General features: G+C 26.6%; 1 protein-coding gene across 2 annotated transcripts in view; it reads right to left on the bottom strand.

Annotated features, from left to right (window-relative positions):
- The window catches only part of LOC129969260 (thioredoxin reductase 2, mitochondrial-like), a 351,586-nt gene that overhangs the window by 264,905 nt on the left and 70,874 nt on the right, over window positions 1-15,807 (bottom strand). For both annotated transcript variants that reach the window (XM_056083730.1, XM_056083729.1), the window contains exon 9: window positions 3,026-3,200. In XM_056083730.1, the coding sequence (XP_055939705.1) occupies window positions 3,026-3,200 (175 nt within the window). The remainder of the gene's footprint in view (window positions 1-3,025; window positions 3,201-15,807) is intronic.

Below are 15,807 nucleotides of genomic sequence, written 5' to 3' on the forward strand. Positions count from 1 at the left end.
TTTTAATAAAATATATATTTTAACTTTACTTTGAGTTGGAAGTTACTTATAGTACAACTGAATATTTTAAGAGATTTTTTGTTGTTTGGATATATTTTGCACTGCAGGGTTAATTAACTCTTATGAATTAAATTTTGATTAGCTTATTTTTAAAAAAAATTACAATTTATTTAAAAAAACAACTTAATCAATGAGCTATTGACACATATCATATTATTGATAAACAATATTAAAAATGAAACATGCATTTATAAGATAATTCAAATTCTATAGTTCTAAAACAAATGTAACTTTGAATCGGATTTTTGCTTAGTTCCTGAAAAAATAAATTTTAATACATTATGAGATTAATTCTAACTAATTTTAAGATTAACTACCAATTTTTACAAATAATCTAGAAAGGATATCGATTATTGGAATGAAATATAAATTTCGACGAATAAATTTAAATTTGACTATCAAATCAGTTTAAAACAATATTTTCAGACAAACTAATAATATTTGAAATAATTCCCTGATATAATGTTACATAACTATTTTAGAAAAATACTACTGAAAAACAAATCTCAAACTGTGTGTGTGTGTGTTTTCTTTTTGTTGTTGTTGTTTGTTTGTTTTTTTTTTAAATTTATTTTTGGGTTATAAGAAAAAAAATCTTTAATGTGTAAGGGAATAGAATTATATCAGTATAAAAAAAACTAGTTACAAATATTACTAGCTATAAAAATAAATTACAAATATTAATGAAACAGAAACCCATAAAATGGAAGTTGGACTCCAATTGTAAAAACTATTCAACTTCACCTCCTTCCTTCAAGTTGATTAGGTATTAAATAGAAATTGCATACAATGTTAAACTTAATGCATATCATATTTGTAAATCCTATATATGCAATATATAAATAATTAGTTTTGGAAATAGCATTTTACTAGAAGACATCAGTTACAGAAAATTATATTAAACCTTTATAGCTTATACTCTCTCAGAATGCATATATTTATCAGCAATTCTTTAGAAATTATTTATGTTTAAGGAGATTTCAAATATAAGGTGAAAAATTATAATGTTGTAAGCAAAAAAATTATTAAATCGAGCATCACTAAAATCTAGTTTCTAACAAAAAAAATTGATAAACGTTAACTGAAAAGCAAGACAATATCCATAAGTCTTGTTATTTACCACTGCCAATAAAATAAATATTTAATCCAGTTTTTTTTTCCTCCAATTCTCTCAGAAAGTTTAAAGAAAAGGCAGATTATTTATCATCTAAGCTAATGCTTTCAAATCCCTTTCAATCCTTAGATAAAAGCAAAGACATATTGCATAAAGCAACTCTACATCATGACTTCATTAATATCACATAATTCAGCATTTCTTGAAATATAAATATTACAGAAAAAAATATATTATAAAAAAATGAAACACAAAAAGGTTTATTTCAAAGTTTAAAATATATCATGAAAGCATTTTTAAGTTTTTAAGCAAATATCAGTCAGCAACAACCAAAAAATTTAATGTCTTCATTTTAAAACATAATTCAAGAATTCATTTATTATTTGAAATTATTTTTCTATGAGAAGAGAATGGCATTTCATGATATAAATTAAGTATTTATCATTTGGTCTTCAAATTATATTGAGAAAATATATTGTATGTTTTCTTCATTAATATTGGAATTAAGATCTTATCTATTGCACTTTTAAATATTTAAATTTTAGCTATTTATTTGAATAAAAAGAATTATGTCATATTTATATTAAGGCTATAATAATTGTCTTTTAATATAGTACGCTCAGTAATGTGACAGGTATTAATGAAATTTAACAAAAGCTTCAGATCAATGAAGTTCATTTTTAAAATTCATTTAAATAACAAAATTTGTGCATGTTGCATAAAATATAGGAAATTATTCAATATGAATAAATATTGCAAAATATAATTAAAAATCTGAACTTCAACTTCAACACTTCACCTTGGCAAGGTAACTGACATCAAGTTAGTAAATTGGTTGATCACTATAAAAGTCATTTCCTAATAAGGTTTTCTTTGAAGCAGCAAAATATTAAATCTGTTGAATAGTATTTAATCATATTTTTTATAGTCTATTTCTTAAGAAATATTTCTAATGGTTCTTTTTTAATAAACTTTTGTGTTTATGAATATTGTTGCAAACAAAATATAATTTTAGAAAATAGTTTAAGTTACTTTAAGAGAAAAAACAGAGACAAAACTAACACATTCTCGTTTCCAAAATAAGTGCAAAATAACTAAAGCATGTTCAAATACTGCAGTTCTCTAAAACTAATCATTATTATATAATGTCGTCAATAAATATTTTCTGCTCTTTTAATTTTAAAGCTATAAATTTTCTATTATTCTTTAGTTTTCTTCACTTTATTAAACTTTAGTTCATATGCACCAAAACAATTTCAAAGTACAGAAACAAAGTGTGCATAATAAAATTCATTATTATTATTTATTTATTTTCTAAACTGCCAATATAGATCATGCTAAAGATATTCGAAGTTTACAGTTTGAAAAGTACTTTAGCCCCCCAAGTACTAAGCAATGACAACTATTGAAAATAATTTAATTAAAATTTATTCATTTGCATAAGAAGCTACTTTGTCTAATTTTATTTATTTCAACCAAGAAGAAATTCTCGAGAAATGAAAATTTCAACCACCAGCATTTCCATCCCTTTAAGAGTTGTTTGATTCATCTAAGAATTCGTCTGAGATTTTTACTCTCTTTAGAACACATCCCAGGCCAGTTAATATCCAATCAAAGTAATTCTAGCTATCGTGTTAATACAATAACATAGACAAAGTGTTATATTTATATACATATAAATTTCTAAACAGATAAAGGTTTTGAGTTCTAGAGATCATGACTGGTGTAGATCTCCATCTCCAAAGTCATGTCATAGGAACTATTGTAATAAGTAATCTTCCTATAAAGAATCTATCTAAAAATATTTATAAGAAAATGAAAAATATTACCTGGTTAATGATTTAAACTTACCAATAGCAACTAAAACAGTTTGAAAATTATCCTTCATTTTCTGATTTGATTTGTCTTTCCAAGTAACATCTAGAAAGCCAGTTTCTTCATTCTTTTCAACTTTTAATGGCACTGACTCATTTAAAAATTTCACGCCTTCGTTCTTCATATGATCACGTATCAAAGTTGCCATTTGCTAGAAAAATAAAAAGAAAGAAAAGATAGTTAGAAATAACTTTAAAAAATTAAAATCCTATCAGAAGATTTTTTTTATATAAAAAGCGTCTCCAGATAAATATACAAAGCATAATAACTTTCTGTTGTTGAAACACGAAATATTTTATCATAGTCACTCAAACCATCCAAATTTTCCTGCTTTTGTATAATTTAACTATCAAAAATGAAATCAAATATCTTATTTGATTAGAAAAAAAATTTTCATTAGAATAAAATTGTAGCATAAGTACTAAAACAAAATAATCAGTTCATTGTCCCATAACTTTCATTTTATAATGATATACATTTTTTTTTTCTCAGCAACTGCAATCTGTTATCAGATACTAGCTTGTCATTTTGGATAAATGTTGATGTAGATTACAAGTATTATGACAAAGGTTCTTCACTGAATTGCAATTCAGAATCTTCAGGTATGTCTTAAATGTAGTTTTTAGCTTCTAAGTTTATAGGCAGAAATTAATTTATTATGTTAATTGAATGAATATATTCTGCCTGATATATGACAAAAACATTATGCAAATGTAATTTAGGAATTAAATATGTACTTATATTTATCTGTAATTATTTTACATGGTTATAAATAATCTTGAATATCTCTTCCTACTGAGCATCGGTGTAACAGCAAATACACCTGGGCCTAATTCCAAGACATATTCAGAATTTCAATTTTTGAATTTGAATCAATCTGGAGTGGCATTTGCTACTTTTTTTTCCTGTGTGATCCATTTGTTTAAGTAATGTTTTTTAAATCCTGAATTTCAGTTTTGAAAAAAGTTTATAATAACTGAGCACAATTGAGTTGAATCTATTTATGAATTTGCCTATCTTGAATAAAAGACATAAGATAATATACTATAAAAATTATTTTTAAATTTATATTTTTGTTTGTTAAGATTAGTGTTTCTTTTAGATAGTATCGTCTTTACCTAAAACAGGGGTTTTAAAAGCTATTACAATTTGCAGTTATTCCACTGTTAGATAAAAATATTTTGCAATCCCACCTATAAACTACAAATGTAATAATGAAGAAATTCAAACCGGGAAAAAGAGCAAGGGTGAAAATAAACAAAAGAAAATTTAATGTATATTTTTACTAAATTCAATATAATTATCTTGTTGCTCAATATCATGATTAGGAAATAATATAGAATTAACACTATTTAGCAGAAAAAGGAATTTTTAGGTCACATGAGAACTTAAATCTCTAAATAAATAAGAAGATTATGATTCATTATTTAGAGATTAGATTGATAAAAGTATGATTGAAGTAGTAACTGATAATGAATTTAATTTTAAGGGACACTACTTTCTACATCATCCAGCATTGAAGCTAAACAGGGTTATGAAAAAGATAAGACCTGTCTTTAATACATTGGGTAAAATTAACAGATTGATTTCATTTAATATTTATTTGTTTAAAAGATCCAATTTGAACTTAAAAAATCTCTTCAATTTTGCTGAAAATTAAAGAAAAATGTAATAATATTAAATCCATGTTTTTAGTGAACTTTTATAGATGAAATTAATGAAAGAAAATAAGGAATTAAAAAAAAATTTATAAAAGAAGAAAGATAATGCTGTAAAGCATATTGGCATGGATGAGTGGGTTTTGGAGTAACATCCAGTCTGTACTTATTTGGGAGAGTTATTGAATTCTATTTGTCTCAAATATCAACAGAACAAAATTACATTGCCCAGAAGGCAAATAGTTCATTTTACATTGATAATTATGTAATATCTAAACAAAATAATGAAAAGTTCGAAAACTTATAAACCATTCTACAGAAATTAAAGCTGAACCAAAAATAAACTTGCATATGTGGACCTTTGGTTCAATAAAAGAGGATGTCAAATGTTAGGGATTTGATAACAGGATTCACATTTAAGGTTCACCTGTTCCAATTTCAGGGATTATTTAGGATATAAAGATAATATCTCTGTAAATATTAAGAATGCATCAGTTTTAAGAAACATATCAAAACAAGAAATTTTTTTACTAATTGCAAATAAAATCTGATTGGGTTAGAAAATCTGAATACCTCCTTGGTTTGACAATTTATAAATTTTCACAGATTTGAAAATAATGTAAAGGCTAGTATGTTGAGATAAATGTTTTTAGTTGCTCCATATGTTTTACAATTCAAAAATAAGCCTGTGCTGTTTAATCATAAAGCAATAAACTTATTTTTAGATGTGTATATGACAGCAAAACATTCAAAAGATTTGCCATGACTAAATAGAGAGTTACACCATTAAAACAGATAAAAATCCTCACTTAAAAGCTCATGTTGTGCATCTTTTGTCATAGAAATGATATCCTGTAATACAGGATATCCATTAAATGATATCCTGTAATAGTTTTGGACTATTTCCACCATAACCCTTTCTTGCATTAAAAGGAATAATCAGGGATAGAAATTTGTAAATAACTGGGTTTTAAAAAAATTCTACTTTTACAAATGTGAATCAGTGATGATATTGTTCAATCAAACTCAGCAGATTTGTCTTTCAGAGATTATTCCCCTCATCAATTCCCAAATCATGCTTGATGGGAATTGCCTGTTAAGTTAAAATGCCTAGAAGACTTGTCAAAATTAGAAATTAAGCAAAATAAGATATGAATTATTTTGAAATGCTGGAAAAAAAATATTAATGTAGATGTCAATCGAGAAAAAAGTAAATAATATGAGAAATTTTCAAAATTTTCTAAAATCGTTAGAATTGTAAGTTGAATCAAAAGATTTATGAAAAATTTCTAGAATAAAATGATTAATAGAGAACTTTTTCCATCTATTGATGAGATGCAGGAATCTAAGATTGTGCTTATTTTTACTTATTCAGAGGAAGAAATTTCCAAAGAATAGAGATTTAGTAGATGATATTTTGGTCAAGCAAGATCAAAAGAACCTGATGAGAGATAAAAACACAATCGTAGAAAGAGATGATGATTTTTCATTTAGATTTACTATTTTATGCTTTTGAAATATTATATTGTTGACTTCTTATTAAAGGAATGTTATTGAAAGAATTATCAAGCTGGGATGCAAGCTCTGATTTTATCAACTGAGGAGAATTTTGGATAATTACCACATTGCTAAATCATTTGAAAAAAAAATGCATTTGGTATAAGAAATGTATGATAAAACTTCTGTGGGAGGATTGGGCTATATCTGACTACAGTGCCCAATCTCCACTAAAACTGTTGTGCATAAATATCATAGAAATTCTTTTAATAAAACAAAAATAACAGCAACTGTTAAAAAGGCAAGTAAAAAAAATTAAGTAACAGCAGATTGGTAGCAATAGAAATTGACCCCAGGAAGAACTGGAATTGTCATAAATTCTAGAGGATGAACCATATGGAAACACAGTAGACCAAAACTGAATCTGAAAATTTAAACAGCAAACTCAAGTGGAAGCTGGAGTTGAAACTGAAACGCTTATATAACTTCACTTCATTTTACTTCATGCTTCAGCCACCACACCTCCAACAACTGTACACATTCAACTGCAATTAGATAGAACTTTTGATGCAATAACATTTGAGATTAATGGCATGTATGCATCTGAAGATGATAAAATCCACAAGCACAGAGCTCAATATCACTTCACAGTCAGAAGAAGCCAATAGTGTGTTATCTACACAGACAATGACATACATTTTATCAACATTTCAGCACTGAGCACATTCAGAATTAATTGTTAAAAGGCTATTTTCCAAGAAAATTTAATTTTAATTAACTAAAAATTCACTTTGCTCACTGCAACATGGTAGGAGCAATTGCTACTATCAAAATTTAACAGTGAGAATTTTCAAACAAATTTGAATAAATTAGAACTAGTCACTATTATATAAGATGTGGAATTCATTCTAAATTGCAAAAAATTCGTGCATATTTCCAATGACTGAGGATTTTTCTTTATTAACACTTATTTTTGCAGATATTAAAGATGCAGATTTAGATCTTTAGGATAAGAACAAGTTAATACAATGATGACATTGAATCCAACAGCTTCTGGAGCAACACAAATGTCAGTTTCCCAAAAGATTTCCGCAGCCAATACAAAAGCTTAGGAGGAAAAATTAAAAAATAAAAGTAAAAGACATTGTTGTAAGTGGTTTGACTAATCTTAAACATGTCAACTGTCTGATTAATCCATTTCAAGAACAATGCGTAATACAGAGATTTGCATGAAAAAGTTAAAACCAAAACAGCCATCCTCACATACCCTATATGGACACTGTATCTACTAGAAGTGATCTCCTTTTTTCAGAGACTCTATTATTTGATATTTGATAATACCTATCAGAAAGTGGGAGAATCATGAAGATGACTGCAAATCTCAAATCTATAAACAATTTTTTTCAGTACGTGTAGTTAGTTATACAAAAATGTATATAAACTGTTTTTCGATCTGTTTTGAATATTGCTATATCTATTAATTATTTATATTACATGACATAGTGCTTTGGATTCGGTTTTAGAGGCAATCTATAGTTGGAATTCTCTTTGAGTAGACAGTAGCTTCAAAAGTTCCCTCCATAATGAAATATTAAAATTTATGGTATTTTATATGCTAAATATATACTATGTCTAGAAGGTTATCAAGTATTTTAAAGATGTTAAGACAAGTGACTTCCATTCTTTGGAATCATAATTTATGGCTTTAATATCAGATATATTTCAAAGAATTGACACATCACTACCCTAGTGAGCAAAAAATAAAATATGTACATTAAATTTATGTTTAAGCAAGTAAAATAGTGTGTTCTGTTCACTTTTATATATTTTTATCTTCATAATCAGTACATGCCCGAGGGAATCATTATTTTTTTTAATATTTTTGGATTCAATTTTTCTTTTAGGCTTTGTTTTCTCTCCTTAACAATCAACGATCAACAGAATAAAGCATTGAACCTGCAGCTACCAATTTTAGCACAGATATAATTTGGTAAGTAAAAATGTTCACATTAATCTTTTTTTTAATTTTTGATTAAAATATTAATTATTTAATAAGTATATCAAATTTTAATTTCATTGGTTATTTTTTAACCAATAATATCTAAAATTATTATTGAAGAAGACATCATAAGCACTACTAAAAACATAATTGTACTGTTCATTTAGCTTATAAATTTTGTGGTATCCTATAAATTTCCCTTTCTTACCCATCTCATAAACTATAGAGATAATAAGCAAAATCCTTCTTCTTTAACTTTCAATCATGGGCGGGGGGGGGGGGGGGGGTCACATATATATTTTCAAAAGAACTTGCATGCAGAAACTAATAATTTATTTTATTTCAAAAATACGTGCACTTCAGAAAACAATCATGAAGCCAAATTGTATACTCTCCATCAGTCCTTTAAATCATATTTACTAAAATAATCTTGACAATCGAATGTTTCAATCTTCTGCAATCAAAACTAATAGTAATAATAGTAACTAATTATAAAACTTTGAATATCATTATTTTAGTCCAATCAGAAATTCCAAGCACTAATTGGCATATTTTTTTTTTTTTTTTTTTTTTTTAGATGGTTGAAGAAGTGGTCTAAAATTAACCATTTCTAAAGAATAGTGATATTCTAATTTTCACCTTTTTTTTATTTAAAATATTAGTATCTCAAAATCATTTTGTTAAATTTGTGGCTGGGACTTTTCAAAGGGCATTAAAGCATTTATTGACTGAAGTTGCATAAAATATAATTATTTACTTTATTAAGACAATTTTTTAGATATATACACAATTATAGTTTTAGAAATTAGCTGTAATGCTCTGATTAGAGTGGATATCCTGTATATATTAAACTGTGTATGCTTAAATAAAATTGCATTATTAAATTAATAATATAGCTATTTTAAAATGTCACAGAAATTTTTTTTTCCACATTCATTTTTTAAGAAAATATCAGATTTCATATTTATTCCATTTCAAATAAATACATGCTGGACACTGTCCTAGGTTTAGTGTGAAGTAAGAGTTAACTTAATCTTTCAATTTGAGTTTGTATCCACATGATGGCAATGAACTGATAAAAAAATAATTTTCCCCGTGCACTTATGCTAACACAGACACATGCAAACAGAAACATACATTCATCAATCAGCCTTTGAAGCATACAAACACACTTTATTATAAGTATAGATGGAACACTAATATTTCTCTGTATTCAAAATATTATTTATAGACAATTTATGAAAGTTTCAATACTAAACTTAATTTGAAAATGAAGAAGTCTATATCATTGACTATTGGATAGAGAAAATTCCACAGTTAGAAAACAAAACTTTTAATGCTATTATACATTTACATCTAAAGTGCATTACAAAAAATACTTTTTATTTCTTCAGCACTCATCAATATGCATGAAATTTTTTAATAGTAACTTTTGTTAGTTAATTTGTAACAAGCCAATCTGTGCAAGATTTTCTATAGTAATTTTTGGTAATTAATATGTGACAATCATATCTGAAATATTGTTAACAAGATAGCTCTACCCAGATAGGCACATTCACTAGTTTGTTGATTTAGTGACTGTTGTTGCTTCATATAGTGAAATATTCCATTGAATATATAAAGAAATTTTAAACAACTGATTTTTGATTGATGTAAATAATTTTGATTTTTGGACATCTAAGAATTGTATATTTTAACTTTCAAAATTCTTTTTGATATATATATATATATATATATATATATATATATATATATATATATATATATATATATATATCGCTGCTACTTCAAGATTTAAATTTTAAAAAACTAAATGTTTAGTTTTTAGTAGCATAAAAAAAATTAATGAAAGCAGTTTACGCAATTTCAAATAATTTGTATTTACTTTTAGAAATTAATGCACTGTGCATTTCCTATTGCTAACAGAATAAAAGCAAATTTATTAACTGTGGGAAAAGGATTTTTAAAATCCTGAAGCCAGTTTGAATAAAGTTCTAATTTAGGAAAAATATTTTTCCTTTTTTAATTTTGAAAATTTTTTGGAATTTCACTTAAGGGAAGAGAAGGGAATAATAGAAGGGAGTAATATGAGTAAAAATTTCTGATCTATATAAGAATTATTTTATTGGTAAGAAAAAAACAGGTTGTCAAAAATTGCCAACAATACTTTTTATCAATCAGAATTAAAGATCCTATTCTAAGATTACAGTTCTAAAATTTAGAATGGTATGATTCGGTGGTTGGATTAAAAAAAAAAATTGTGAAAATAAAATTTGAAGTTAATATGTTGCATAAAGCACTTTTCAGACAATAATGAAGTTAACATTTTGCCCCGCGAGTCTTACTTTTTAATATGATTCTAGAATCAATCATCAAATCGATCAAACTCGAGTACTAAAATACTATTTGAAATCGTAGAGCAACTTTTTAGAATAATAGCTTTTTAGAATTTTTGGCATTTGAATTCTAATTGATAATAAAGTATTTGTATCATAACTGTTTTTTTCACCAAAGATAAATTCTCCCCCCCATCCCCGCAAAAAAAATGTAAATACTGATCTGAAGATAATAAATGTAAATACTGATCTTTCTACTAATTATTCCTGTGTATATAACACGTTTTTAAATAAAATTCCAAAAATATATTAAAAAGTTTCTTTTAAATTAATGCAAATAAAAAATACTGACAAACATTTCTCCAAATTAGCATTTTTTTAACATTAAACCTTCCGCGAAAAGGTCAAATGACCGTTTTCCAATGGCTGATCCAATGTATCAGTGAAATGCTGCTAAATTTCACCGGTGTTAACACCTAATCTAAGTAACCGCTTCGCAAACAACGACGTGTCTAACACGCGCATCGAATTAATGAATTTTAATCTGCAATTAACTGAAAATAACTTAAAACGCAAAAATCATTCAGAAACCCTTCTTTATCTCAAGGCTCCTTATATTATAATAGGAAATGGCAATGTTTATTGACATTAAAAAGACAATAAATGTCCCAGATAAATTGTGTCATCAGATTAGGAAGTTAAATAAATTCGTATGACAAGGGGTTAAGCTATCATTATATTTTATAGCGTATTCTATTATTTAAACATTTTCTCTGAAATTATTAGTTTCTTTATTCATACAAGAAAAACCAGTGTTGAAATTTCTGCGTTCCCCTACCCTTACCCTTTAACCGTTAATATATCCGATAGCAAACACGCTTTAGATTTAATTTTTATTTAATCGCCATTTAAGCGATTAAAAGTACTGTTACTTTTAATCTGCTATTTTTCATGCAAATTCGTCTGGAATGTCCTGAATTAGTTGATAGACCACTGAAGTGCTAATTTGCTAGTCCATAGTTCGAATTCCGACTAACGAGTAAACGCCGCCGCCGTAAAGAAACTTATCATTCGGAAAGGACAGGCATCTGCTATTTTACTCCCCCATTAAGTTATTGCCCCATTTAAGTGTGTGTGTGTGTGTGTGTGTGTGTGTGTGTGTGTGTGTGTGTGTGTGTGTGTGTGTGTGTGTGTGTGTGTGTGTGTGTGTGTGTGTGCGCGTGCGCGCGCGCTAATAAATAACATAGAAAACATTCTTATTACAAACGTTAGAATGATAACAGTTAAATATAGACAAATAATTATACATAAGTCATTGCTTCATTGAACGTTTTTAAATATGCACTTAATAAATGAAACAAAAAAATTTCATTAGGAATGCTCTGGATAGGATTCTATTTCATCAGAGGAAACAAGACGTAAAGGAAAAAAAAATTAAATCAAAGTTTAATCGAAGACGAAAATAGGTTTAAGCATTAGTAAATGCGTAATTGCCATGACTGCCCTATAGGAATTGATGATCTTCCAACACTACTGTTTCACAAAAATGGTTTTTATATTATCTTAAATCTGAAAATAATTACTTTTTTAATGATACCAGTTTCGTTTCTGTATAATATTTTCTGTATTTTTAATAATATTTTTTAAATGCAATACATAATACATGCCATAATTTTTAATGTTATGGTGAAATTCAAATTTATCCAACAAAATATTCAAGCATGCTTTTGCCCATGTTAAAATTAAGATTAATAAAAATGCTTTCTTTGGACATTATTTCCAAAAAATTCTTTATTTGGATTTTATTTCCAAAGAATTCTTTATTTGGACATTATTTCCCAATTATAAAACATTATTTTCACTTCCACTTTTATTTTGCAGTATATGAATTTTTTAATAATTTGTTTTGATTTAGTCGGTTAAATCAATAAGGTTATCAAATCAATAAATCAAATCAAATAAGGTGAAATTATATATATGATTCCACACTGATATAACCAAAAAAAAACTATCTGGGCAAAGAAGGTGATCACTAAAAGTGGCTAATTATTATTTCTGAATCAATGCAGAATGGAGGAGTAAATAGAGATAACTAAATTTTTAAACTACAATATTACTTTAGAAGTGTAATTAAAAATTCCCCTTAAGATACTTTAAGAATATCCATTTTTAAATCATCTTTTACTATCTAAATGTATCAATTATCAGGTCTTGAATATTTTGGACCATAATTACTCTGTGTGCTTTGTATAAATCCTATCAATATTGCTGTAATCTAATCCAAGAAAAGGCATTTTAATGCAAAAATATTGTTTACTAGCTGCCTTTGTGACCAGCTGCTTTGCCAAGAGTACTGTTTGTGATATTTTCTATTAAATCCCTTTTGGCATAACTTAATGTTCAATTTTTCCATGGAAACTACATTTATGCATCAAATTATCATAGACATGAATGTCATATTATTTAATTAACCTGGCATATGTTCTGTTCATTATGTACATGGATCTTGTTAATGGAAATCAGTTCCATGACATATTAGTGATATTAAAGATATCATTATCTAGTCCATTTAACTTCTGGCATTTGTGGTATCCTGACTTCCTTTTAATTCGTCAACATTAATGACCAACTAGTTCGACTGGGATATTGGTTAGATATTACTTCATATCCCTTGTATCCTTAAAATGCCAGACAATAAAGCCTTGTTATTTTAATCATCTTAATTAAGTTCTGTTTTTGTATATATGAAACTTTCTAAAGGAGATAGGCCGCCCATAACATCATAGCGCTATTAAAAATGTAAATATCCAATTCATCTATCTTCTAAATTTCGTGAAACTGTCACATTTTTTATTTGTCTTGTGAATTATATAGATATTAAACAAAATCCTTTTGATTGTGAAACAGTGAAAATGATTTGAATTTCAGAGCAACAAAATTCGTATCAACTGTTGGAAGCGAGGCTAAAATTATTTTGAAAAAATTATCAAAATTCAGAAAAAATTAGTAAGACTATCACTAACTATCATTAAATTAATATCATTAAAAATGGTATTTTTTAAAATTTTGGAACAGTGTAAAATTTATTTTTGTGCAATTATATTTTTAGAAGATAATTTAGAGAAAAAAAAAAAAAATTCAGAATAACTTAATTAAAATTCTAATGAAATATTTTTTTAAAAAATCACTACAAAATGCACATTATTGCTTCTCAAGGTATATATGTGCCAAATTTGGTAACTGTTGTCATACAATCTGATCTGTAGACCACCAAAAGATCCATTCATCTTTATTGTTAGCATAAATTTATGCTTTAAGCAGATCTGTATAATTCTTAAAAATTGTGAATAATTATTTAGAACATTTTTTTTTATTTAGAACATAAAATGTCCAAATACTAAATCACACAATCTATGTAGAAGTTCTCCTTATATTACCAGTTGATAGGAGCAAATAATTTTACTTCATTGCCAAACTGTTTTTGGTGGTTCTTTGCATCTTTGTAAAAATATTCTCTAAAAGGCCATGCAGAAAGTGAAATTTTGTTTGTAGGTAAATTCGCAAATGTATGTGCAAGTGAAAATTAAACATTCATTAATGTTGACAAAAAAATTAAATGAATATTCTTATTTGTAACTTTTAGATAGATTTTTCAAATCAATATAGCTTTTCTGCATTGATTTCATCTACTTACAATAAAAGACTAATAAATGCATTTGTTGTTTTAGTGACATTAAAATATAGGAGTGTGATCTTAGTTTAAAAGCTTTGAACTAGCTCATAATAGAAATAAGTAATTCAGATTATACTATTACCTTTCCAAAATGGGATTTCTGATTTAAAAGTAATTCCATTTTTTAATTTACTGTCAAGAAGTGTCACAGTGTACTCAGATATTTGTTTTTTAATTCCCGCACACAGGCATTTCATGCTTTAGTGCAGTTTTTTTTTTAAAAAAATGAGTATCCATTTCAGAGCTTTTGTTTCAATGAAATGAAACCAAAATATGACACACAGTAACTTTTAGTCACAAACTCGCATATCAAGCTTCATTTATCTATGTTACTGTGTTTTTGCTAATCATGTTTTCATGCATGCATGGGAATGTACAAACCAATGGACAGTCAGCCCTTCAACAGATTTGGTTCAAAATTTCATGTCGATTTATACTTTAGATGCTAAATCTGTGTACTGAATTTTACCCAGCTACCTTTTTAGTTATTGTTTTGTAGTAATTGTGTTCACCTGCTCTCAGAGAGACAAACAGATCTTCTGTGACTGAATTTCATCAAAATGTGACAGAAATCTAGAAATTTGGTGTAAAGGCAAACTACAATTTGCCCATTTAGTTTAAATCATTTTCAAATTGTCATGTTCACACACAGATATTATTCTAATAATGTGTTTTTCGGATTAGGGCTGAAACATGAAGACTTGTCAAAATTTTGAATATATACATATATATAGATTTGAAAATTACAATACTTTCTCTTTATACACTTCATATACAAGAAAGCAAAACAAATAATAATTTGTTGAGCAGATATATCTAATAAAATAATTTAAAACCAGTAATTGATAGAAAAAAATTCATAAAAAAATAATTAATATCTTTTAACAAGACAATGCTGGGAATAAAAGAAAAACATAAGCCAACAAATCTACTGGAGTCTGACTGGCAAATGGATTTGCATTTGCTGACATCCCTGTAGAAATTTATTCTCACACTATCTATCTTCTGAACACAGCTTCTTAAACTATGGATCATGGTCTCAATTGAAATCTTTAGAAAAACATTTCCATACTAAATATGGAATAGCAAAAGTCAAATATAAACATCTGTGCGACACTTTCTTAAAGCTATATAGCACACTTAAAGGCACATTCTATAGCTATAAATTGTTGTAAACTGTTGCCGTATAATAATTTATCATCTCCCCCCCCTACTTTTTTTTTTAAATTTTTTAGTAAAAAAATTACTTTAAATATATAAGAGGAAAAACTATATCAAACATCCAGTGCTAAAAAATATACAATACTATATATATATATATATATATATATATATATATATATATATATATATATATATTGCAAATATACTAAATACATACAACATTATGCATCTCATTTTAGTAAAACAAATATAAAGCACACATACATACATATATATATATTTATATTTAACTGCTACCAATACAATCATATAACAGTAAAATTTTAACCAGAAAAAACAGTTAACTTTAAGAGGTTTTGTCAAGATACCAC

The sequence above is a fragment of the Argiope bruennichi genome, chromosome 5, assembly GCF_947563725.1.
Source record: "Argiope bruennichi chromosome 5, qqArgBrue1.1, whole genome shotgun sequence".
NCBI classification, from domain to species: Eukaryota; Metazoa; Arthropoda; class Arachnida; order Araneae; family Araneidae; genus Argiope; species Argiope bruennichi.